A 25,346-nucleotide genomic window follows, 5' to 3' on the forward strand; every position below is an offset into this window, starting at 1 on the left:
GGCTCCGTCCCCTGAGCACCTTGGGAAAACCCACACGCAGCTTGCCTTCTGCTCTGCGTGGGGCAGGTGGCCACGATGGAGGGAGAGTGTATACTTGTCAAGACCTGGCCTCTACCCTTTTCCAGTCCTCCTCCCACTTTCCTCCCCTCCCCTCACTTCCCACCCTCCTACTCGTTCTGGCTCTGGGGCGGAAGTGGAGGTGTCTGTGTCGGGGTGGGATAATGAAAGGCGCAGTCAGGATGGTTAAAATCTCCTACATGCTTTATTGGACTGCACAGAGTGGTGGAAGGCCAGAGAACCCACCCAAAGAGGCCCTCCAGGCTCTGGCCCCTCCCCGGGGACCTGGGCTCTGGGCAAAGGGACTGGGCTGGGGAGAGTGACACAGACGCGCCCCTCTGGCGGAGGGCGGGGGTTTGTGGCTTCCCCAGGGAGGGTCAACACCTCAGCCCAGGCACAGCTGGGGGACAACGGGGTTGCACCCCCACCTCCCCCGCCAATGCCCCTACTGGGGCCAAACCTGTGAGCCCGAGGGGCTTCCCAACCTGGTGTCAGGGGGAGAGAAGTGGGAAGCTGGCCCCACTTCTCTTCCCTTGCCTTGGGGCTCCCTGCTGCCTGCCAAGGACTGTGGCACGAAGAGGGAGTTACGGGAGGGGGAAGCTGGGGGCAAAGGGGGCAGGCACTTGGGAAATTCAGGAGATTGTTTTGTTTTTTGGTTCAAAAGCAATAATAGACTCACCCAACTGCACTCCAATCAGCCCCTGCTGACGCCCTCAGACGTAGGACAGCCCCCCCCCCTCGCCCCACCGACTCTAAACTGGCTAGAACCGAGGTGGAAGCTGCCGACAACACATTCCCCTGCCCCAGTTCCCGGGCTGGCTTTGGGGGAAGAGTCCACCTCTCCACAGTCTCACTCCCATCCTGCCCTGACCGGGGAATGGGCCTGGGCCTGGAAGGCTTTGGGATTGAGGGGTCATGAAGAAAGTTGTAGGGGGTGAGGAGGGGAGGGGGAAGGGCAGGGCTTCACTCCCTCCAACCTCTTTTTCAGGTGGCTCGGGGGAGGTGCTCCGAGATGGTTGGTTTTAGGGATGAAGACCCCAGCCCCTAGAGGAGCACTGAGAGAAAGAAGGGGAAAAGAGGCGCCCCAAAAGCCCCTTCCTTAACGACTCCTGCCCCTGGCAGCTTGCTTTCACCTCTCTCTCTCTGACCCCTCCCTGACAGGAAAGGGTTGGAGCAGGGGCAGAGACTAGGCCAGGCTGGGTCCCACCAGAAAACCCAACTAAACTCGCCATGGCTTAGTGATCTGGAATTCGGAAATGGACAGGGAGGGGGTGGGGTTGAGAGATACAGGGGTTTCGGTGGGGGGAGGCAGGGGACACCTCCCCCTCCTCTGAGCTGCCAGGGCCCAGGGTCTGCCCACCCAGCTCCAGCAGGGAGCTTCCACCGTACAATCCGCAGTGGAGGGAGGGGGCGGCTCGGGCCGGAGAGTCCGGGGGGGCAGCCACGGATTCTGGTCCCCGGAGCCCCAGCTGAGGTCAGGGTCCAGGCCTTGCCCTTGCTGATCAGAAGTGCCAAACACAGAGAGGAAAAAAACGTCCCCCCAAAACAAAAAACAACAACAAAAAAAAGAAACCCACCCACCAATGAAATGGGAAAACATACAAATGAGCCCCACGCCCCTCAGCGGGGGTGGCCAAGGGCACAGGTCTATGTCATGCACTGCAAAGCGGGGACAGCGCGGGGGAGAAAGGGAGGCTCTCGGGAGGAGGGGCCGGAGAAGAGGCCAGTGGTTTCCAAAGTGGGACCAGCAGTGGTCGGTAAATAAATAAGGAAAACCCGGGGGAGGGGTCCTGGGGCGAGCCAGGGCAGAGCCGGTGCGGGGGATAGAGTGCGGGCCGCCAGACCCCCTCACCCAACCCCACCGGGGCTCCGGGCGGCCCCCTACTCCGCTCCCCGCCCTCGGCCTGCCCGGGGGCTACTTCTTGGGCTTCTTGAAGATTTTGAGAGGAAACTTCTTCTTGCCCTGGTTGGAGTCAGTCTCCTCGCCCGTGGAGCCGCTGTCGTCCTCCCCGCCGCCACCGCCGTGCTTCTTGCCGGCCAGCTGCGGGATCCGGGTGCTCTTGCCGCCGCCGCCCCCGTGGTGATGGGGGGCCGTCCGGCCGTCCACGACGGGGGAGGGGGTGTCCGGCTCAGTGGAGCTGGGGCTGTGGGAGCGAGAGGAATCCGAGTGGCCGTGGTGGCCGCTGTGGGCGTGGTGGCCGCCGTGGGCAGGGCGGCCCAGCTCCCCGAGGACGGAGGGTTGCTCCAGCCCGTGGTTCAGGAGCTGCAGGGCCTTCTTGGCTACGACCGGGCTGTCGGCGGGCAGCTTCTCCTGCAGGGCCGCCAGGCCGGCCGCCTCCCCCGGCCCGCGGTGGCTGCCGTTGGAAGGGAGGGCGGACGAGGCCGGGGGGGCCTCGTCCGTGGAGCGCGTCAGCAGGGCGGGTCTGGAGGCCAGGAGCTTGGAGCCCGAGCTGGAGGTGATCAGGCGGTGCTGGTCACTCATGTGGAGAGAGGACTCCGAGTCGGAATGGGTCAAGTCCCTGTGGCGGAAACACAGAGATGGGCAGAGACAGACGGAGACAGAGATGGAGGGAGACCGGCGGGGACAGAGACAAAGACAGAGGTCAGGGGCAGGTGGGGAAAGAGAACCGGTGTGAAAAAGGGGGGTGGGACAGAGGAAGAGATGGAGGGGAGAACGAGGATGGACGAAAGGGGGTGAAGGAGAGAGGACAACAGGCACATGGAAAAGCAGAGTTGGAGAGACAAAAGCAGAGAGATTGTCATGGCACCATCACTGGCCCAGGAGCCCCGCCCCTCCCTCAGAGGCTTCTTCAGACCAGCCATTCCCAGGGTGGGCTTGGGCGTGGGTTGGTCCCCGGCCTAAAGGGGCCAGCAGAGTCCTCAGCCGAAGATGAGTCCCAACTCCGGGTGAATGGGATGTCCCTCCCCACAAGCCCCCTTCTTTCTCCCACTGCAGCTGGCGAGGGTGGGGGGAGGGAGAGGGGAGAGTGGGAAGGTGAGGCATGCTGGGCTCTGGGAGTGGGGCCGGCCCCTCCCAGCCCCTCCCCAACCTAAGAGGAGCTGCCACAGCTGCCCTGGTCCTGAGTCCACTTAGGGGGTGGTTACGGGGCTGCCCAGCTGGCACTGCCAGGGGGCAATCCAGCCCAGGAAGTTCATGCAGTTGTGGGACAGGGTGGGGTGGGTTAGAGCAGCCTAGCGAACGGTCACTGGCCGGGGCCGGGGCCGGGGCCGGGGCCGGGGCCGGGGCCGGCTGGCGAGTGACAGGGCCCGTGGGTTCCCGTCCCAGGGCCCCGGGCAGGCAGCTGGACCAGCCTAGGAGCTGGGACGGGGTGAGAGGTCCTCACTTCACAGCACACGGCATGCACAGGCCTGGTCTGGGAGGCGGTGCCCACAGCGGCAGTGCCCAGAGCTGTCCCCGGGCTGAATTCGGGGAAGGTCCACAGCTCTGTGCCCTGGGTCTTGGGGAAGCGGGGAAGGGCTTCCGCGGGGAAGAGTCAGCCGCACCACGGCTGGCCCCAGCCCCCTTTCCTCTCCGCTCCCTCGGCCTTCCCCAGTCCCTCTCCCATCCCTCCACTTTTCTGCTTCAGGCAGCAGCATCCATCCGGAAGGCTGCTGGGAAGGGAGGAGAAAACAGGAGGTCAGAGACTCTCAGAGGGTCCAGGATGGCGCCGCCCCTCTGCTGGAGGATCATGGGAAGGTTCCACAGTGAGGAAGCTGGTGGTCAAGGGCACTCGGAGCCCACCTCTCCGTTCCCAGGCTTCCTGCATTGGGGAAGATACTGAAGCTGCTGCCGGGAGAGGGGAGGCAAGGGCAGGGGAGCAGAGTGGCAAGGGGAAGAGCAGGAGAGAGTTAAGCATCTGGTCTGGGAAGAGCGCGGCTAAGGAGGCAGTAGAAGGGTGAAAGGCGAGCGGAAGGAAGGAAGGAAGCAAGGAAGGGAGCTGAGGGCCAGAGAGGGTGTTGGACCTGCACCCCTGCAGGAGGAAGAGAAAGCAGCAGCAGCAGTAGCAGCAGCAGGTTAAGGGATTGCCTGGTCCCAAACCACCCCCACCTTCAAATCCTCTGGTTTTGCCCCTCCTCCAAGGAGGCCGATGATAGCCCCCCTGCAAGCCCCGGGCCCTCAGACTCTTGGAGCCCACCTTCCTCTCCCAAGGCTCAAAATGGGGGTGGGGGAGAGATCTCAGATCAAGTTGAACGGTCACCCCCAGCCTCTCCATGGACTTGGACTCCCTAAATGCAGACCTGGCTTTTTCTGGGACAGTTGGGGGCTTTTTTTTCTGTTCAAGACAACTTCCCAGGTCCTTTTCCAGCCAGCTGAGACTGAGTGTCTCTGGGACAGGGAAGAGGGTGGGTGTCCTAATGCCGCAGCTTATGGCAAGGGGCTGGGGGGAGCCGTCTCGATCCTCTAACTGACCCTGGATGGGACTTTCTCTGCCCACGGACCTTAGCAGTCCCCTTTCTGAGCGGCCATCCTGAAGGCCGGGCAGAGGGAAGGAAGGGGGAGCCTCCGCTACCTCCATCCTCACCTGCCCCTCCCGGCGGGGGGCCAGGCAACCCCAGCTCCACCCCTCGGGTCTCCTGGTGGCTGGAGTGTGGCTGGCTGCCATGGCTCGCTGAGGGCAGCGGGCCTCCGTCACTATCCCCGTCCCCTCCCCCCTGCCCGCAGAGCAGCGCTACTGACCTTACTACAGAGCCTGTTTGTCCTGACAGTGCATCCTCTGAAGCACGTTGCAAAAGAAAATCAAATAGTGAATCAAGCTGGATGGTCAGCAGGCCGCCTGGCCAGCATGCAGAGCCCGGGCCAGAGTCGGGGTGTCATGGGTCCATGAAGGGGGGAGGCAGGTGGAGGGAAGGATGGAGCTGTCCTTGTGACAAACATTGTGTTCTCAGAGCCTGGGGTTCACAGAGCCTGCCTGCCTCCCGGGTCCGGCTACCGATTCAGACGCCTAGCCTTCGGTCTCTGAGGCTAGGGGCGTATGGTGGCGGAGCAGGAGAGTTTGGGAGCTTGCCTCTGCTAAGGCCCCGCTAGTAGGTCTGTTCTGCCCAGCCAGTCTGTAGTCAAGGACTCAAAGCCCGAGGGTGGATGATGAGAAAGCTGGGGCCGGGAGGGAGAAGAACAGGGCCTTAGACTTGGCTCTGCCGCTCCCCTGCCGGGTAACCTCAGGAAGGCCACTCCCCACCTCTAGACCTGTTTTACTATTCCCTCCCTATCCTGGCAGGCTTGCTTAGGGCCGACATCACGTTAGGAAAGGCCCCGGCTAGTCACTGGGCCGGGGCCACTGGTGCTCGTGATCTGGGAGGAGCCAAAGGTTGAGTCATGGCTCAGCCAGCCAACCACCTGCCTGGGGTGCCAAAGTCCCAAACCAATCCCTTTCCCCAGTTTCTGGCTAAGTTCCATCTGTCGAAGGCTTCGTTTCCTGGGGCTGCCGGGACAGGCCAGTTGGAACAGAACTAACCAGGGCCCCCTGCCCGCCCCATTTGGAAGACAATAAGTCTGCTGGTAATGCACTGCTCTGGGCTCTCCTCTTCCGCCCTGTGTCAACACCTGGCTCCCCAGGCAGGCTTCAGGGTATTGGGCTTGGTCTAGCGCCTTGAGAAGAACCATGATGTTTCCTCAGCCACGGCTCCTGAGGAGGGAGCCTGGGTAGGAAGGGCAGAATGGTGAGCTCAGGTGCTTAGAACCCCCCTACTCCTGGGCCTCAGAGACCAAGTGACCTCCAAGGGTCACCTCATCCACAGAGATGTGAGAGGCCCAGGGTGAGAATTCAGTTAGCAGGTATGCTGTGGGGCCTGGGGGCAGCAATCCGGCCTGGTCCCTCCCCTAGGCCCGGAGTGGGGCTCCACCCTGGGCACATACTCCACACAGCGTGATGGTGACAGGGAAGGGCCCATCTGGGCCCCTGCCAGGCAGGATCTAGAATCTGGAAGGGCAAACCCTCCCTCCGTTGCCCCAGGCCTGGGTTTCCTGCGAGGACCGGCTAGAGCCAGGAGGAGTGGACAGTATAATCTGGAGTTATCGAGGGTGGGAGGGCTCTGAGGTTGGGCTTTGACACATGAGTTCGCAGGCTGCCACTGCTGGGGAGAACGAGAGGCCTCAACTGCCAGCAGTTTGGCTGGGCCTAAGGCTTCTGGAAGAGCAGTGCCCCTCTCCTGAGGGCTAGGACTGGTCTCACCGTCCCTAACTCTAACCCTAACCTACCTTTCCTGCCGGCCTGGCCTGACCCACCGCTGCGGGAAGGCTGGGGAGGGCTTCCGGGGGCCAGAACAGCCTCCAGAAGATCTGCCGTTAAACACCGCCGGCCGGCGGGCCCTACTGACTGGACTGGGGACTCTGGCCCATTTCACTAGTTGAGTTTCTTTTGCAATTGGTCTGTGGGAAAGGGTCCCACCTGACACCTGGGTGGGGGTCACCCGGAGCGTCTTTCTGGTGCCCAGAAACAGGAAACCCCTACAGACAGCCAATTAGCGGGGCCTGGGGAGGGACGGACCCTGAGCAGGAGTCTTTAGAGCTCTTAGGAGATTGGGAACCCAACAGCTGGGCGAACCCAGACCAACCCAAGCCAAAGGGGAGGAGGCGGGGGCCACCGGATAGCGAGCCGCGGCTGGCGGGTGGGCGGGCAGGCCGCCGCCGCCACCGACCGGCGACAGGCAGGGGGAGACCGGAAAGAGACAGCCGTATACCCAAAGCTCTCCGAACGACAGTGAATCCCGGAGGTGACGTCAGGAGGGGGCAGGTCGGGGTGGGGGTCCATCTGGAGGAAATAAGAGGTACTGTGATGGTAATAGACAGGTAATAGACAGGTGCTGTGATGGAAGGTAGGCGCAGAGGCGGCGGAGGAGGAGGAGGTGGTGGCGGTGGTGGAGGAAGAGGAGCAGGAGGAGGAAGAGGCGGCTGATGGCGGGCTGGTCCCGTGAACGTCGGAACTGAACGACTGTCCGAAGGAGAAGCTGCGCATTCGCCGGAGAGACATTCGGCCCGCCAAGTAATGCCCCAGCTGGCCCGACTCATTGTGGCCCGGCCCGGGACCCTCTACCAACCTCTGCGATCCGAGGGGGTGCGGGGGCTCCACCAGGCGCTGCCGGATGCTGCTGTGCATGCTGGGGCCTGTAATGACAAAGGCGGGGCCAGGTGAGTTGGGGGGGGATAAGGGGAGAGGGCGGAGGGGGGCACGGGGAAGGCTGGGATAGCCCCAGGCCGAGGTCCTGAGTCTCTAGGCCTGGGCTCTAGTTCCAGCCTTGCCTCTGCTGTGCCGTTTCTGGCAAACCTCCTACCCTCCCTGGGCTTCAGCCTCCCTTGGACCATCTGGGCAGGGAGGAGAATCACACCCTCCTCCCCTCATCTCCCCGCCCTCCCTCCCCCAGGGGTTGTGAGAGAGAGTGGAGTGGGAGAAGCGGTGGGACCCTGCTGGAGTCAGGTGCTGTGTCAGTCAGAGGTGCCGCTGTGAGCTGAAGAGCACAGGAGTGGAGTGCTGTGTGTTATCCCAGAGGAGGAGAGTTAGCAGGTATTGGACAAGTCAGATCAGAAGGAGAGCACGGGGAGACTCGAAGAGCCAGAGACGGCCGTTGACCTCGGCTGGGGTCCTTGGGCTGGACATAGCTCGGCCCCAAATGTTCTGGGGTTTGGGTTCCCAAGCCCTGTCTCCTGGACGTCACCCCGATTCTCCTCTTCTTCTCAGTCTAGTTGTCCCCTGGCTTGACTGTGGCTGGAGAGCTGGCCTGAGGCTACTCCCCAAGGTAGAGGGGAGGGAGGAAATGGGGAGAGTTAGAGGCAGAAGACCAAGGCCTCAGCCGGGGGAAACCGCTGGACCCTAGGGTGAGGGGCTACCAGCTGGCTGAGGGACCCCACCCATTCTCAGACTGCTTTGACAGGTGGTACTTATGGTGTCTCAGGGCAGACCAGGGGGAGAAAGATCTGAGATGGGCAGTGGCGTGGTAGGGAGGGAGGTGGTCAACAAGGCAGATTAACGTGGTACTTTTAATCCTGTCCTGACCCTAAGGATCTAGGAAAAGGGAAACCCTTGCCCTCTCCCTGTCAGCGCGCTGACCCTGGCCTTGCCGCTGGCAGGACACACCTGAAACACCCCTGAGACACCCACGGTCTGCCCCTCAAACTGCTGGGTCTTTCCACTACTAGCAGATGGTTTGGTCTATCTGAATTCCTTATTTAATCGGAAGTTCCCGGAGGGCAAGGAAGGAGTGCCCTGCTTCCATTGTCCTCTCCTCACACTAAAGGTTGAGTGCAGGACAGGGCACCGGGCAGGCGGTCAATAAATACCACCGACTGATGGGTCTGAGCCGTGTGGCACTGGGCCGTGCCGGTGGGGGCTGGGGCAATAGTGGCATGGCAGGGGGCCCAGGTCCCACCCGCCGGCGCTGTCCTGGAGGGAGTCAGGGTGTCTTTAGGTATCGTCCAGGGAGAAGTTCATCTTCCTGGCGCAGGTGAGGAAGTGTTGGCCACAAAGAATGTGTCTGGTGGCTTCCCCTCGGAAGGGGGTGATGAAGATTTTTTCCTTCGGCCCCTGGGGGAAGTCAGTTCTTGGGTCCAGGAGGGGCTGCCCTGTCCGCAGCCTCAGGTCTGACCTGGATGTGGACGGACAGCAACATCCGGCACTCTGCTCGCCCCCAAGCCCTTGAATCCCGGATTCTTCTTCACCCCTTCCGAATCTCCCCTTGAGGTTAGTGCAGGGCCAGGGCACCGGGGCCGGGTAGCAGCTGCGTTAGTCGGGACACCAGGAGGAAAGGTGGAGATGGGGGATAAAGTGCCGTTTAGTCCAGAGGGTGAGAGAAAACCAAAGGAAGATCATCAAACCGGGGTATTTCCACAGAGCCTGGTCCTCGGAGCCAAGGGACGGGCGCTCACTGAATCTGCGCCCCAGCAGCCAGGCGGCATCTGGGGAGCGGGCGGGTGGAGGGACGGAGGGAGAAAAGAGGCAAGTTTACAGGGAGAAGCGCAGTCCTCCTGCCCCTGGGGAGAAGTGCCCCAGGTGATACGGTCGCCAGTGGGAGGAGAGCAGCAGCCCTGGGCTTGGGGAAGCCTTACTTCAACCTTCTCTGTGGTACTGGTTTCCTCCCACCAGCACGCTCCCACCGTCCCTCCCAGCTCGGATGGCTACCCTCCCCACCCCCGGTTCTTAGACCCACCCCCTCTTCCTGGACTCCCCTGAGCTCTTTTCTCAGACTTAGAAAAAAAAAAAAGACAAAATCCTTCCAAGCAAAGCGCCGGCCTTCCCACCATCACCTCAGCCAACATCTGGGGGCCTCTTCCTCCATCCAGCCTCCGAGACGGTGTCGGGAAGCAGGAGGGCCTAGCTCTGGAAAGACTCCTGGAGTTTCGCTGGCCGCTTGGCCTCTTGGCACCATCCCCACCCCCCAGCAAATGGTTCTCAGCATTCAGCCAGCCAGTTGCCCCTCATAGTCCCGAGACGACTGGTGAAGAAAGCCCAGCTGGGGCCAGAGGTCTGCTGGGACAAGCCCCTGCTCCCACCAATGCTGTCTGGAAACAGTTCTTCCCTTTCTTGTGCCCTCCCCTATGGGCAAATCTGCCATGGGCACCGCCCGAGCCAGAAGCCCAGAGCTCCCAGTCAGTGCCCGGCCAGAGAGTTGGTAGTTGGGACTCTGAAAGGGACCAGCCCAGGACCAGCTCACTATCTTCCCCGGCTCCTGCTCTGCCTCGAGAAGACGGAAACGTCACATCTCAAGGCATCCGCCGCAGTCTGTGGATCCATGGGCAGGTCCCCAGGCCCAGGCCCTAAATAATAATAATAATGTTGGTATTTGTTAAATGCTTACTATGTGCAAAGCACTGTTCTAAGCGCTGAGGTAGATACAGGGTAATCAGGTTGTCCCACATGAGGCTCACAGTTAAACCCCATTTTACAGATGAGGGAACTGAGGCACAGAGAAGTTAAGTGACTCGCCCACAGTCACAGCTGACAAGTGGCAGAGCTTACCAGGGTTCAGTTGGCCACACTGGACCGGTTCCTCGAGAGTTTTGGGGGTGGCTGGGAGGCAGTAAGTTTGGAGGCAGGAGCCCAGGGCTGAGAGACAAGAGATCTGGGAGATCCGGCTTCCAGTGCAAACTGTTTCCTGACCTGCTGTGTGTGACCTGGACTATGTTCGTTCCCCATCTATGGGCCGGGTTCCCCTCTGTCCCAGGGTAGGCTATCCCCCAATGGCCCCCAACCTCCTCCTGCATTGCGTTCCAGCTCCCTGGTTCAGTGTGAGGAGAGAGTGGCTCCATAAGGGAAAAAGACCGGGTGGCCACCAGTGCCCTCAGGCTACCAGCTGCCAGGCTGCTGGGCCGGGCCCCAGGGCGACCTACACTGCATGGACATGGGGGACACGATCTCCTCATCCATGTCGTCCACGTCGTCTGTCATGATGAAGTGGGCGGGGTTGGGCCGGGCACTGCCCATCCAGCTGGGGTCGATGTTCAGGGCGGCCACCAGCGTGTGGATGCCTGGGTTGTTGACAATCTGGAAGCCGCACAGGATCTCGATCTGCTGCCAGCGGTGTAGACGCTCCCGCAGGGCCGCCGTCACTTCGCTCAAGGCTTGTCTAGGGCAGAGGAAGGGAGGGGCTGGCTTAGGGTCAGGCCAGCAGGAGTCCTGCCACTGACCAGCCTGTATCACCCACGCCCGCCCTGCCAGGCAGCCGAAGGGGTTCTTGGGAGGTGGGGCAAAGTGCCCTTCCGACAAGCAAAGAGATAGACAGGATTCACTCAGCTAAAACCCTTCTCCCCTCCCCACTGGTCTTTCTACCCTGCCAGGCCCTGCCATTCATTGCAGCAGCTCGTCTGTGGGTAGGTAGCCTCTATGCCAGGATGCCCTTTCCCCACACAGCCATCTGTCAGGAGGTCCAGAGAGGATTTCCTGACTGTCAAGAGTCAGGATCATCCAGAGCAACTTGGCAGGAGGTTGGGCCAGCAGGGGGCTCTGAGCGGTTGGATGGGGAGCCAACCAAACCACCCATCTGGGCTTCTACCTGCCTCAGAAACGGCCACCTCTCTTTTCTAGACCAGCACACGACCCATCTAAGGACTGGCCCCAGGTCTCTCGGCTGGTCCGGAGAAGCCCAGGGCATGGAGAGTCGGGTGGATCGGACCGGGGCAGTTAGGGACATGGAGCTCCCCCCCGCCCGGGGTCTGAACTGCTCAATGGGGACAGGGACAGACCCTACTGGGGGCCTGCTGGAACAGGACAGGCAAAGACTTACTTAGCAGTCAGGATTTTGTGATCCACGTCATCCAGGGAAGAGCTGTGGGCTACGTGGAAGGTGCCAAACAAAGTGTTCCTCTTCTTTTTGATTTTCTCAGCCTGCAAAAGAGGGTGAGACTGAAGGGGCAGGCTCCCAGAATGGGGCCGGCAGGGAGGCAGGCCCCCAGGACTCACACATCTAAACAGCTCCATCCATCCCGGAGATGGCAGCAGCGGCGACGGTGGTGGGACAGGGGAAATGGAACCCAACAGAGTGGGTCCATCACCCCCTCCCCCAGCCCCTGAGAGCTCCCCCTTTCTGCCACCAGGTTACATCTGGCATCGCCCTAGTGGTTGGTGGACTCCAGGCAAAACAGCCTCCCCAGTCTTGCCCTGCCACAGCCCCGGGCTTCCTGGGGCCTTGGGAAGAGACTTCTTTCCATCCGGTGCCCAGTGAGACACCCTGGCATTCCACAGGGCAGGAGGGGAGGGGAGGCAGAGGCCAGAAGGGAGCCTATGCGAGGCAGCGGCACGAGGAAGAAACCGGCCTGGGCCGTGATAACCCGGACCTGTACTGGAGAGCTCTGAGGAGGCAGAGACAGAATAGGCACACGTGACCACTGTCTGCCGCACAACTCTTCTCTACTCCACCAGGCCAGACTGTCCACACGACTCCTCCCTGCCCCCACTCCGCCAAACCACAGGACATACCATCCATCCCCAATGGCCCTCCAACTCTTCTTCTCCGAATCACATCCCTCCTCTCCTTCAAACTTTATTGAAAACCCACCCCTGCCAAGAAGCCTTCACAGATTGAGCTCAGCTGCCAATCACACTGCCCACTCCAGGTCCCCTTCATCCTTACGTGTCTTTCTATAAAGGATGCGTTTGTTGTCTTTTGCAACTGAGCTGTTCTATACCTTTAAAACTCTTGGGCTTTCTGCTTACTTGACCGTCTGTGCCACCCGCAGCATCGTGGAGGGAGGGAGGAGTGTGAGTGTGAGTGTGTGTGTGTGCTACCTCCACCATAGTCTGTCAGTCCGAGGACAGAGACTAAGTCTCCTCCCCTTTCCTTGGTCCCTTTCCCAGGACCAAATACAAGGGTCTTCACCCTACAGGTGGTCCCAAACGAACCCTGACAACCCCTGCAGCAATGACCACAGTTTCAGTTAGCTCCATCTCAAGAGCCAGAAGAAGAGAACGTTATTGGTTGGGTGGACGGAGGATGGGGCCTATGGGACTCGTGGCAGAGAGTTTGCTCCCCGAAAGCACGCGGGCTCTGTCGCTTGACGGAGACGAAAGATACTACCCAGCCATCAGCCTATGGGAGAGGGATCCGCAGAAGAGGTGGGGTCGAACTGGAGGGATGGCGAGGGGCAGAAAAGCCTCACGTATCTCCTGGGTTCTGGCTCTGTCAGCCGGGGCTGGCCCCGGGTCACTCACCCCCTCCTTGGCCACCAGCAGCTGCTTTTCGGCGTTCTGCTTCTTGATGTTGTAGTACTGCACCTCCACCTCATGTGTCAGCTGCAGCCACTTCTGGAGAGCCTCAGGCGCGTACCAAGAACTGTGCGACTCCAGCTCCTTCTCGGCGTTCTTCAGTGCCATCCGGACCTGGCGAGGAGAGAGGAGTAGGACTGGAGCACGGTCGAGAAGCCCAGACCACCCGGGTGCCCCTATGCTGGGCAGCCAGTCCCAACCCTGAAGACAAATGGGGAGGTTTCCCACCCCTCCCTGACCCCCGAAGGACAAAGGGCTCAGCCCAAACTGGTTTCCTTCCCCGAGTCGGCCCACAAGGGGATCAGGCCCAAGAGAGAGAGTTCTCTTTTCCCGCAGGGGCGGGGTTCCCTGATCTTGAGTAGCAGGGCGGCCACTTGGTTGAATCTGCGGATCAAACACTGCTCTCTCTAGCTTTCCATCCTCTCGCTCTGCCTGTGAGGGCCTCCGTCGGTTGCTGGGATTCACAGTCCCAGACCGGCTCTCCACCTCACCTCCTTCAACGGCTCCTGCTGGGAAAAGTGACTCTCACAGAGGCAGGAGCTGGACCCGTCCAGATGACGGATGGAGAGAGCTCCTGGGATGGACTTGGAACCCCCAAAGTATGAGGTCAGGAGGGAGGTGAAGGTGGGGGGAAATGCCAAGCCAACACAATCCAATAAGGGCCTAGGATCTGCCCCTGCAGATAAATCCCAGAGTGGACAACCTGGGATTTGCCTGCCTCTGCCCTGCGGCACACACAGCCCAGGTGCAGGACGGGGCTCAGGATCTAATTGTCCGAAGATGGGGAAAAACAGTCCTTCTCCAGAAAATCTCTGGCCTGAGCGATATTTTGCTCTCCTCCAGCTGGAGCTGAGACATTGCTCTGATAAACAAGGGCATTCTGGATGGGGACACAGAGAGAGACAAGGGTCAGTTAACACAGGCTCCCATCCCCGGGGAGATGACAAGCCTTGGATGAGCACCAGGAGTCAAGGCCCTTTGAGGAAACTTGAGTCCATTAGCCTTTTGCCTCCACCAGTTTCCCTTTTGGGTCTGTGATCTCCCTTGGTTTTGGGACTGGGGGAAGGGAGGAGAACCAGGAAGAGTGACAACCACCTTTTGGGGGCCAGGGTGCTTATTTCCCAACAGTTTTCTCACCAGGTGCCTCATCTGTCCTGGCCCTCACCCTGGGATGACGGGAGAGCTGGAGATGATCCTGCCTGCCCATTTTGAGGATGGAGAAACCGAGGCCCTAACTGAGAGAAAATGGCTTGCCCAAGGTCAGGGTTGCAAACAATCAATCGGCCGATGGTATTTATTGAGTGTTACTGTGTGCCCAGCATGGAATAATAATAATAATGTTGATATTTGTTAAGCGCTTACTATGTGCAGAGCACTGTTCTAAGCACTGGGGTAGACACAGGGGAATCAGGTTGTCCCACGTGGGGCTCACAGTCAATCGCCATTTTACAGATGAGGTAACTGAGGCACAGAGAAGTTAAGTGACTTGCCCACAGTCACACAGCTGACAAGCGGCAGAGCCGGGATTCAAATTCATGACCTCTGACTCCAAAGCCCGTGCTCTTTCCACTGAGCCACGATGGTACTGAGCACTGGGGAGAGTCCGCTACTCCAGAGTTGGTAGAACCGATCCCTGCCCATAACTAGAACTCAGGCCGATGGGGGAAATCCCAGAGAAAGGAGACAAGAGGCCAGGGCTCTGGGAGAGCTTAAGGAGTGTTTCAGGCCCTGCCAAGCCTTAACCCGAGCCCTACAGGCACAGCAAAGTGTTCTCAATCTGGGGCACACTTCCTGAGCTTCTCGGGGGTGGGACTGGGAAACCCTTCCCCAGGTGCTTTCAGCCCCATTCTGACCACTGCCATGCCCTTGGGCCCAGGGGTCAATGGGTGACTCAGGAACCTCCATCTTGCAGGCCGAAAGCTTCTCATTCCATTGACTTTAACCCAAGATGTCCAGACCCAGTGGAGCAGGAAGAGGCTTGAATATCTCACGGAAGAGATGGAGCCTTCCCCCTGCCCCTGCCCCGGCCTGGGAGAAGAGGAAGTCAGATGCTGAGAGAAAGAGGAAGGGTAACGGCCTTTCACCTCCCCCCCGGGGCCGAGCCGGTGCCAACCCTGCCTGGCCCAGCCCAGTCCAGCCGCAGGCAGAAGTGAGCCCCGGGCTGGAGGCTCAATTGGGGGTTGGGGAGAGGCCTGGGATGGGACCAGGTCAGTGATGGGCCCTTCCCAGCGGCAGCTCTGAGGGCTTGGATGGCCCTGAGTCACTCCAAGAGAGGGAAGTAATCTTTCATCGGTTCCTGATCCACCACTGTCTCCCCCAGGATGCAGGCCGACCCAGGACCGATTGGCGGGGACCAGTTTGGTCCAGGGTGGGCAGGGGTGGGCAAGGGTCAGGGCACTGCCTCACTGTCACCCCCAGGAAACGGTGCCTCTGGTGGGGACGCTGAGCAGAAAACAGCATGTGACATTCCCAGAGAAGTGAGAAAGAAAAGGAAGGGTTTCAAGCACTGAGGCAAGCCTGGTTCTGTGGTCCTTGGTCCCGCCCCTCAGAGGCCACTGCACTCCTGGGCTCCTGCCTCCTGGCCCTGGGGGGCCCCGCCTGGGCTAGCCCCTACCTGCTCCAGCTCCTGCTCGGCATATTTCTGCCGGCTCAGCTCATTCTCCGTCCCCTCCCGCAGCTCCCGCAGCCGGTGGGCCTCCTGCTTGGCGATGCTGATCTCATCCTGCAGCTTCTTCTCCAGGTGAACCTTCTCCACCTCCACTGTGCGGTGCTCCTCTTGGGCCTTCTGGAGCCTGGGCGAAGGGCAGGGACAGACAAGCATGGGCGGGGGGATTTGGAGCCAATAGATCAATCCATCAGTCAATCAATGGGATTTTGAGAGAGACAGGAGCAGGGAAGGGAACGGGAGGGGAGTGGAAGGGAAGAGATTGACAGTGCACCACCTTAGGGATAGCAGATCACTGGGAGCACAGCCAAAGCCACGGAGGGAGCAGGGGTGGTTGGGCAATGGAACAGGTAGTTGAGGTGGATATTTAGAAATGGGACATCTTTGAAAACATGGGCCATTTTGGTGCCAGAAGGTGGCACGAGCGGGTGTGCTATGAAGCCCAGTGGCTGCTGGTGAAGGTTTGGCTTCCATTACTTGGGCTGCCCTTTTCTCTGAGCCCATCCCTGCCTCTGGGATGAAGCCCCCTGGGGCAATTCTTCCAAAGGACCTACCCCTTCTGACCTACTCCAGACCTGACACTAGAGCGAAGGCAGGGTGGGGGCCGGATATAGCTCGGAGACATGGTGGTGCTCCTTTGCCCCTGACACGGGACCCATGCGTCATTCCCCACGGCACACGGGACCTGAACCGGCCCCCGGGGGCCATGCTGCGCTCTTGGCTATAAATGAGACGAGAGAGGGTACCAGCCCAGCCCTGAGAAACTGGGGCGTGCAGGGAGGACGGAGGGAGAGGCTGCCCTTTGTGCTTAGTCTGCCCTGGGGTGGATCCAAATATAAGCTCTCGGAGCAGAACCGACCCCCGGGGGTGTTCTCCACCCGATGGTGGGGTCAGGCTGCAGCTGGCACTCTGGCCTTAGGCGTATCGCTCCCTTTTCCCAGACTCTGACTGGGAAGGAAGCTAGGCCGTGGCTCTGCCTCTGGGAAGGCCCTGTCTGCCCGGATCAAGGTGGGCAGCGGGTGGAGAGCCGCCTCAACTTCAGCCGGCTTCTACCCTGACCGTGGCGTGGAAACCTCACCAGGACGCCAGCACGGAGCCCTTCTCCGCCCGGTGCAGCCCACCTGTGGCGGCCAGAATTGTCCCCAGACCTACACCAGTGCTGCCCCCAAAGACCCTCCTATGATACCTGAGACAACCATCTCGCCGGAGCCACCTGCTTACCAAGCACAGACACGGGGCCGGGCTCCAAGGAGTCCCTCGGCTTCTGAAAGGTTAATGGGGTGCACCCCCAATGCTAGCGATGACTCATTCAACACCCCCCCCCCCCGCACACACCCGGTGGTTCCCCTCCAGCCTGTCCCCCTCTCCCAGCCCCCCGGCAGAGATCGCCGGACCAGCCAGTTCCCTGGTGGGGAGGCGGAGGCACTGGGCACCTTATGGAAAAAATATTTTGCTCCCTTCACCTGCTACTCCCCAACCTTTGTTCCTCTCCTGTTCAATCCTCTAGCTGTACTTTGCTTTCCACTGTCCTACCTCCAGCGTCTTGCTCATGCTGTCCCCCGTCACAGCAAAGCCACATGGCCTGGTATTCATTCATTCATTCAATAGTATTTATTGAGCGCTTACTATGTGCAGAGCTCTGTACTAAGCGCTTGGGATGAACAAGTCGGCAACAGATAGAGACAGTCCCTGCCGTTTGACGGGCTTACAGTCTAATCGGGGGAGACGGACAGACAAGAACAATGGCAATAAACAGAGTCAAGGGGAAGAACATCTCGTAAAAACAATGGCAACTAAATAGAATCAAGGCGATGTACAATTCATTAACAAAATAAATAGGGTAACGAAAATATATACAGTTGAGCGGACGAGCCTGGTAGATAGAGCACTGACCTGGGAGTCAGCAGGACCTGAGTTCTAATCCTGACTCTACCACTTATCTGCTGTGTGACCTTGGGCAAATCACTTCACTTCTCTGTGCCTCAGCTACCTCATCTGTAAAATGGGGGTTGAGACTGTGAGTCCCACGTGGGACAGGGACCGTGTCCAACTCGATTTGCTTGTATCCGCCCCAGGCTTAGTACAATATCTGGAACATAATAAACTCTTAACCAATACTACATTTATTATCCAACCAATCCCAGCCCTCCACAGTAACAGAGGCCTTCCTCCAAAATGGCTTCCCTGCTTAACCCCCGGCATCTCCAGTCATATAAACCCATCAGGATTCTATATCACTTATGTTCTCACGTATACATCTGCATCAAACATGAACTCCTGACCACTGGCTTTAAGGCACTCCATCAGCTCTCTCCCTTCTACTGGTCCTTACTCTTCTCTCACTACAGCACCATGGGAAGCAGCATGGCGTAGTGGAGAGAGCACAGGCCTGGGAGTCAGAACGTCATGAGTTCTAATCCCTGTTCCACCACTTGTGTGCTGTGACCTTGGGCAAGTCACTTAACTTCTCTGTGCCTCAGTTACCTCATCTGTAAAATGGGGATTAAGACTTGTGAGCCCCATGTGGGACAGGGACTGTGTTCAACCCAATCACCTAATCTCAGTGCTTAGTATAGTGCCTGGCACATAGTAAGTGCTTAACAAATACCATTAGTATTATTATTATTATTTTTAGCTCAGCTGTGCAGGTTTCATTAGAAAATCACCAGGCAAAGATTCCAGGAGCTTGGCTTCTACCAGTCCATCCCAGACTATCTTCCCTCTGGGCAAGTATTCCAGGGGAGGACAGGGAGGGGTGCAAACTTGGGGCCAGAGCAATGCTCAGGGGTAAAGGCGGCAGTAGAACAGAATTCCAATCAGTCCGGCTGCCAGGGGCTTTCTGGAGTCCTGCTGCTTCTGGGCTGCCCAGCCAGCATTTCCTTCTCATGTCCAGTTCTGCTGAGAGACAGAATGTTTTCATTCCTGAGCGTAAAGGAGACTATCAAAGGACATTCGCCGTCCAGAGAGAAACATAAGCTCCCGGTTTGCTCTACTCAACACAGCCCTCATGGGGAGGCCTAAATATGATCCGTGCACACAAACACCAAACACACTCACAATGGCCCACAGGTGTGCTTCCACACTCACCTACAAAGACACGTAAATTGGCAGATGCACCCACATATGCACACTCACCCCTATGTTCCCACTCACCCATATATGCACATACACTCATACAGGCAAACACCTTTCCACATATGCATATACCCACACATGTGTATATACATGCATAACTGCACACAGACATACACATACACATTCTCTCTCTCACACATACATACACACACAGTCACAGTTCACAATCCCCTCCTGCTCCACCCCCATCCAAGCAAAGTTTGTATTTTCAGGGTAAGGAAGGGATGACTCTTCCGATCAATCAGTCAATCGATATTGGCCACTTGCTGTGTGCTTTGCACAGTACTAAGTCTTTGGGGGAGTTCGATATGACAGAGTTGGTACTCATACCCTGCCAGGCATTTTTTTAAAAATGGTTTTTGTTATTTACTATGAGCCAGGCCCTGTACTAAGCGCTGGGGTAGTTACAAGCTAATCAGGGTGAACCACAGTCCATGTCCCACGTGGGATTCACAGTCTTAATCCCCATTTTACAGATGAGGCACACAGAAGTGAAGTGATTTGCCCAAGGTCACACAACAGACAGTGGTCTTTAAAATATATTTCCAAGTTGTACAGACCAAGCAAACCAGTCGAAAACTGCCCAAGATTCCTTCAACATGAAGCTTTGTCTGGTTTCCCCACTGAGCACTGTGACCTTTAGACCCTGAGCCCCAAAACTTGGCTCCTCAAGCCCATTGCTCTTATTGCACTTTTCATTGTCCTTGTCTACTATGGTTGGTTTTGTGATTTTATTATGTCTTCTGACAACCCCCAGTCGGCAACACAGACAACACTCCATGATAGAAGACTCCCTTTACAACCGCTACAACTCTGTTTATCTGGAGCAGTGGGAGTTCTAAGGAGCTAAACTTTTACCTGTCTGGACTTTTTTTACTTGATGGCATTTAAGTGCTTACTGTGTGCTATGCACTGTACTAAGCACTGGGGTAGATACAGTATTAATCCCCATTTTATAGATGAGGTAGCTGAGGCTAAAAGCCTGTGAGCTTGTCTTCTAGATTGTGAGCCCATTGTTGGGTACAGATTGACCCTGTCTGTTGCCAAACTGTACTTTCCAAGCACTTAGTACAGTGTTCTGCACACAGTAAGCGCTCAATAAATGCGACTGAATGAAATACTTGCCCAAAGTCACCCAGCAGAGAAGTGGCAGAGCATGAATTAGAAACCAGGTCCTTCTGAACCCCAGGCCATGATCTATCCCCAAGACCACTTGATTGGGTAACTCAGACGCTGGCTGCTTGCAATCCATTCTTTCCGTTGACATGGTTTTACCTTTGCAATTTTTTTTTCAGTATTTGTTGAGCACTTACTGTGTGTCAAGCACTGCTCTAAGATGGAGTAGATACAAGATGATAAATCAGGACACCAGTCCCTGTCCCACATGGGGCTAAGTAAGAGGGAGAACAGAATTGAATCCCTTATTTTACAGTTGAGGAAGCTGAGGCACAGAGAAGTTAAGTGACTTGTCCACGGTCACATGGCAGGCAAGTGGCAGAGGGAGGATGAGAACCAAGGTCACCTGACCTCCGAGCCTGTGCTCTTTCCATTAGGCCTCACGTTGCTCTGCAATTTGTTTGAGCTTATCCCAAATACATGTGAACCATACGTGGGGTAAGCATTGTGTCTAATCTATTATATTTATCTCTACCCCAGCACTCAGCACAGTGCTTGGTACATAGTAAGCTCTTAATAAATACCACACCTAACTCTTAAGATTCAGAGCCTCTTGGAGGCCAGGGATCAGGTCTATTTCTCACCCATTTATGTTTTTCCAGTGCTTAGTAAGGAACCTGGTCCACACATGAGTAAAGGCTACTACTCTATTACTACTATTACCATTAATTCTTTCATTCATTCATTCAATCATATTTATTGAGCGCTTACTACATGCAGAGCACCTTATTAAGTGCTTGGAAAGTACAAATCAGCAACAAAGACAGACAATCCCTGCCCACAATGGGTTCACAGTCTACAAGGGGGGAGACTGACATCAAAACAAGTAAATAGGCATCAATATTTCTTCTACTGGGTGTTTTAACAGGCCAAAAATGCTCCCCCAAAAGCTCCCTATACTTCAATCTGGAAAGATGGCAAGTGGAAAGATGTCTCCCTTTGCTTTCCACTTGCCTGGCCTGGGATTTCTGATGGGGAGATGTCTCTTCAGGGACCGCACACCTAGAAACGGACCATCTCAAATAGGTTATTTGCTATTGTTTTAATGAGATGTTCTTCCCCTTGATTCTATTTATTGCTATTGTTCTTGTTTGTCTGTCTCCCCCAATTAGACTATAAGCTCGTCAAAGGGCAGGGACTGTCTCTATCTGTTACTGATTTGTACATTCTAAGCGCTTAGTACAGTGCTCTGCACATAGTAAGCACTCAATAAATACTATTGAATGAATCTCCTCTCTTAGAAGAGGACAGCATGGTGTTCCTCCGCTGCGGGCTCCAAAAGGCTGCTACCTTAACCATGCCTGTAGCCCTTCTCTAGCCTGGGTTCCTGTGGGTCCCTTCTGTCAGGAAGCGGATGCCAAGGACTGTGCCAGGAGAGGCTGGTCTGGAGAGGGTCCTCGGGCACTGCCCACAGACAAAACAAAGGGAGACCAAGCGAGACATGAAATCTGCCTGGAGAAGACCCTCTCCAAGATCCAATTCTCCAAGAGTTTTGCTGTTGAGTCACGTCTGTGCAGGAGAGCATTCCTGCCACCTAATCCCAGAGTCCTATGACCAGACAGTGCCTTACCCAGCACCTTCAGGGGCAGCAATGAGCTCCTGAGGGTATTCAGGAATCTCCTTCCTGGAACACTTTTCCAATTAGGAGACATCAGCGGTGCTGGACTGGGGCAGGAGGATAGTCACAATGACCTCTATCAGGCACTGGTGGGACTCACCATTGAACCAGTGCGAAGTCCCCATCAAGTTTTCTAACACCCCTGATGGTCCAGCTAAATCTGCCTCACTGTCCACCCCTCAAATCCTTCCACCCAATGTCCCCAGTAGGGGTTTGGTGCCCCAGGTGCCCAATGGGCCACTGGGCCCTGCTACTCTGCCCTCCTCTGCTGTCCCTGGGCCCTCTCTTTCTCCCACCTGCCACCAGGGAAGCAAGGGAGAGATGCTCCACCCCCTCCCACATGGTTGAGGGAGGAAAACATCATGTCCCACTGTAAGCTAGGGGCCAGGCTTCTCAGCAGCTACTGCCAAGAGAACAGTTCCTAGCTTTGCTGCTGACTCAACCTTTCCAGTTCCTATTAGTCTAAGCTGCAACTTGAGACCCCCCTTCCGCCAGGAAGCTCACTAGTTTTCCCACAGGGAAGAGCCTGAAGGATTTCCCAGACCATCCTGGCCCCTCCAGGGCTGTGCCGCCCTCCCTCAGCTCCCCAACTCATGGGGAAAAATGGTCAGAGGGAAGTTTTTCCCTGCAGCACAGGGAGAAAGGCAAAATCCTGGAGACTCACTGCTCAGGGCTGCTCAAAAAAAAACCAACACCCAACACCAGAGGCTTTTCCTCAACTGCAGTTCTTGGGAGAGTCCTGGCCCAGGGCATGAAGGAAACACTGAGGCACTTCCTTGAGATCCCTCCACGCCTCGGGGCTGTGCCGGCCCACCAGCAAGGGACCACTTACCTTTCCTGTAGGTCGTGGAGACTCTGCTCAGCCCGATGGAGTCCCTCTAAGTCCTTCATCATCTTCTTCATGTGTTCTTTGGAGTAGCGATTCTGGATATAGGCAAACCAACAGCCACCCACCCCGATGACGATGGACACCACCAGCATGAAGTCCTTCAGGTGGTTGTGGCGGGTCACTGAGGGTAAAATCAATCAATCAATCAATCAATTGTGCCATAGTACTATGCTAAGCACTTGGAACAACCCAATAAAGGGAGAAGGCCCAACCTCCATCCATAAGGAATGGACACTCTACCAGTCATCAGAGAGAAATATTTCGGTTGTGGGCCTCTTCTGCAAGTCTTTGCAGCCATCCAAGGCAGGGGCAGAGAGCTACCGGGGGGCCATGAACCCAGTCCTCAAGGAGCTCACAATCTAACAGAAGAGGCAGGCAAGTTCTAGAAAACAGCTATCCACTCCATCTGGGACACACACCGTCATCCAAAACACAGGAATCCATTGAAGGGAAGGAGGGCCTGTGTGGGAATAATCCAGAAAACTCCCAGGAGGAGGTGGCTTTTGGAGGAAGCCACAGCTGTGGTTCAAATGCTTCTCTGACAGATTAAAAAGGTCACTTCCCTGTCTCTCCACTTCCTTGGCTCTTTCCCGAATGTACTTACTGTTTGCAGTTCTTCTAAAATATCACTAAGGAGGGAAAGCAAACTTGGGGTTCTGCTACGTAACACTGCTTAGGGATGCAAGAAGCCATCATTCCAACTGTGCACTTCGGGGGGAAGACAAGTTTGGTCCAGCAGCAGGCAACTGCGAGACTACGATGGCAGGTGAGCTAGCCTGGAGGGCTACCATCGGGGTGGGGACAAAGGCCGGGTCACCAGCCTGGACACCTCAGGTAATATCCTGTTATCAGCTCCATGGCCACCGGCCAGCCAGCAGAGCCGGCTGGTCTCTGCTCCAAGAGCTGTTTGCCTGGGAAACAGGACTGGAAATTTGGGCTGACAGTGGTGATGAGAGACCAAGTGTGCTAGAAATCATCACTGCTCAGGGACTACTTTCTCCGCATCTAAAAGAACAGAACCATCCCCTGGAGAAGAGCTGTCGGAGAATGTGGGAAATTTCTAAAAGCCTCCAATCCCAAAGCACTTTGGGGAATCAGACAATTTCCAGATCCATCAATGACTATGGTGGCAGAGCGGTGGGGGGTCCTAAGAAGATTCCAAGTGAAGAGAGATATGAATTAATTTCCCTTATGCAATCACAGAATTCCCTTATAAAGAACTGGAGAAAATGGGCTGGGTTCTTCTTCAGGCTCTGTGCCCAAAAGTGCCCTCTGTCCCCACTCTAGCCAAGGACAGGCCTTTTATAGTACTGAGCCAAACCAAGAAAGGGGAGACATAAGGAGACATGCCTAGCACAGCAGGAGTTGTGAAATTCCAGAGGCCAGGCGTTTGAAGAAAGTTTGAGGGAAGCAGCATGGCCTAGTGGAAAGAGCGTGGGTTTGGGAGCCAGAGAACTTGGGTTCTAATCTAATTCACATTGTGACCTTGGGTAAGTCACTTAACTTCTCTGTTCTTCAGTTACCTCATTTGTAAAATGGGAATTAAGACTGTGAGCCCATGTGGGACATGGATTGGGTCCAACCTGATTAGCTTGTGTCTACTCCCATGTTTAATATAGTGCCCGGCCCATAGTAAGGGCTTAATAAGTACCATGAAACACCCATGTGATAATAATAATAATAGTATTTGTTAAGTGCTTACTATGCGCCAAGCACTGTTCTAAACCCTGGAGTAAATACAAGTTAATCAAGTTGGACACAGTTCCTGTCCCACATGGGGGTTAAAGTCTAATTTTTCAGAGGAGGTAATTTAGGCACAGAGAAGTTAAATGATTTGCCTAAGGTTACAGAGCAGATATGTGGCAGAGCCAGGATTAGAACCCAGGTCTTTTGACTCCCAGCCTCGTGTTCTCTCCTCTGGGCCACACACTGATTCCAGATTTCCAGACACAGCCTGGAAGGGTGAATCTTGGTGCCTGGAGGCCAATTCTCTGCCTTCGTCAGCAGTCAGCTTTGGGTCTCTCAAATGACGCTTTTGGCTAATTTCACCAAAGGGAGCACCGAGGAATTCATTTGAACTCAGCTTGTCCCTGGATTCTAATTCAGGCAGAGAGAATCCCAGCCACCAGCCACCTCCAATGGGCTGGTCCGGTTTGACTGGCTTGCCCTTATAAAATCTAAAAATAATCTAGGGATGTTGAGAGACCCAGATGAAATTAAAAATGAGGGAGAGCAGAGAGACGGGGGAGAAAGGGCAAAGAGGGGCAAGCCTGGCAGAGCAACAAGACCCTGGCAGAGCCTGGAGTCCCGGCGGGAAGATCGTCGACGCCACCCTCCAGATATCTGGGACTCTGACTCCCAACGCTGTTGTACTGTCCTCTCTCAAGGGCTCAGTCCAGTTCTCTGTACACAATGAGTGCTCCCTAGAGACCATCGAGGGGCTGACTGCCCCGGCCAGAAGATGACACCTGAAAAGTGCAAGGGGAGCTCCCAACGGGGGCAGGGGAGCTGTAGGAACCTCCCGCCTAGGTCTTGTCAGGAAGAGGGTGAGGTTGGCCGAGAAGGACAGACCCCAGGAGACCAGATCCTGACCTGCTGCAGCAAATTGGGCCCGACTGAGTTTGCAACTTCCACCGTTCTTCTCCGGGAAAAAAGCTGGACTTCCTTGCCAAGCCAACACTCAGTCCCTGATTGGTTTTCAAAGCTGCCCCCATGGAGCCAAATGCAGCACTGAACTGGTAGCCAGTTCAGTCTTCCTCCTCCTCCTTTTCCCCTTCCTTCTCCTCCTCCCCCTCCACCTCCAGACACGCTGTTCAGTAGATACTGCCCTCTCGGGTCCTGGGTTCTTCCTCCAGGAAAAAGAGCCCCATCCGGGACAGGGACTGTGTCCAACCCAATTATCTTCTATCTACCCCAGCACTTTGTATGGTGCCTGGCACACACTAAGCACTTAACAAATACAGTAAAAACAATAATGTTGGTATTTCTTAAGTGCTTACTATATGCCAAGCACTGTTCTTGGCACTGTTCTAAGCGCTGGGGTAGATATAAGGTAATCAGGTTGTCCCACGTAGGGCTCACAGTCTTCATTTCCATTTTACAGATGAAGTAATTGAG

At 56.5% G+C, this 25,346-nt stretch overlaps 1 protein-coding gene across 6 annotated transcripts in view; it reads right to left on the reverse strand.

Annotated features, from left to right (window-relative positions):
* Window positions 1-240: 240 nt before the first annotated feature.
* The window catches only part of STIM1 (stromal interaction molecule 1), a 182,033-nt gene continuing 156,927 nt past the window's right edge, over window positions 241-25,346 (reverse strand). Inside the window, exons 6-14 of one of the 6 annotated variants that reach the window (XM_039911218.1) lie at window positions 22,173-22,350; window positions 15,361-15,538; window positions 12,693-12,860; window positions 11,269-11,369; window positions 10,376-10,611; window positions 8,635-8,766; window positions 7,093-7,159; window positions 4,736-4,772; window positions 2,444-2,576 (exon numbers count right to left, since the gene is read on the reverse strand). In XM_039911218.1, coding sequence (XP_039767152.1) covers window positions 2,532-2,576; window positions 4,736-4,772; window positions 7,093-7,159; window positions 8,635-8,766; window positions 10,376-10,611; window positions 11,269-11,369; window positions 12,693-12,860; window positions 15,361-15,538; window positions 22,173-22,350 — 1,142 coding nt within the window. In that variant the 3' untranslated portion in view covers window positions 2,444-2,531. Of the gene's footprint in view, window positions 2,577-4,735; window positions 4,773-6,735; window positions 7,160-8,634; window positions 8,767-8,863; window positions 8,945-10,375; window positions 10,612-11,268; window positions 11,370-12,692; window positions 12,861-15,360; window positions 15,539-22,172; window positions 22,351-25,346 lie in introns of all 6 variants that reach the window. The other 5 variants (XM_029055860.1, XM_029055864.2, XM_029055881.2 and 2 more) reach the window with 5 other exon arrangements.

This window comes from Ornithorhynchus anatinus, chromosome 2, assembly GCF_004115215.2.
Source record: "Ornithorhynchus anatinus isolate Pmale09 chromosome 2, mOrnAna1.pri.v4, whole genome shotgun sequence".
NCBI lineage: Eukaryota > Metazoa > Chordata > Mammalia > Monotremata > Ornithorhynchidae > Ornithorhynchus > Ornithorhynchus anatinus.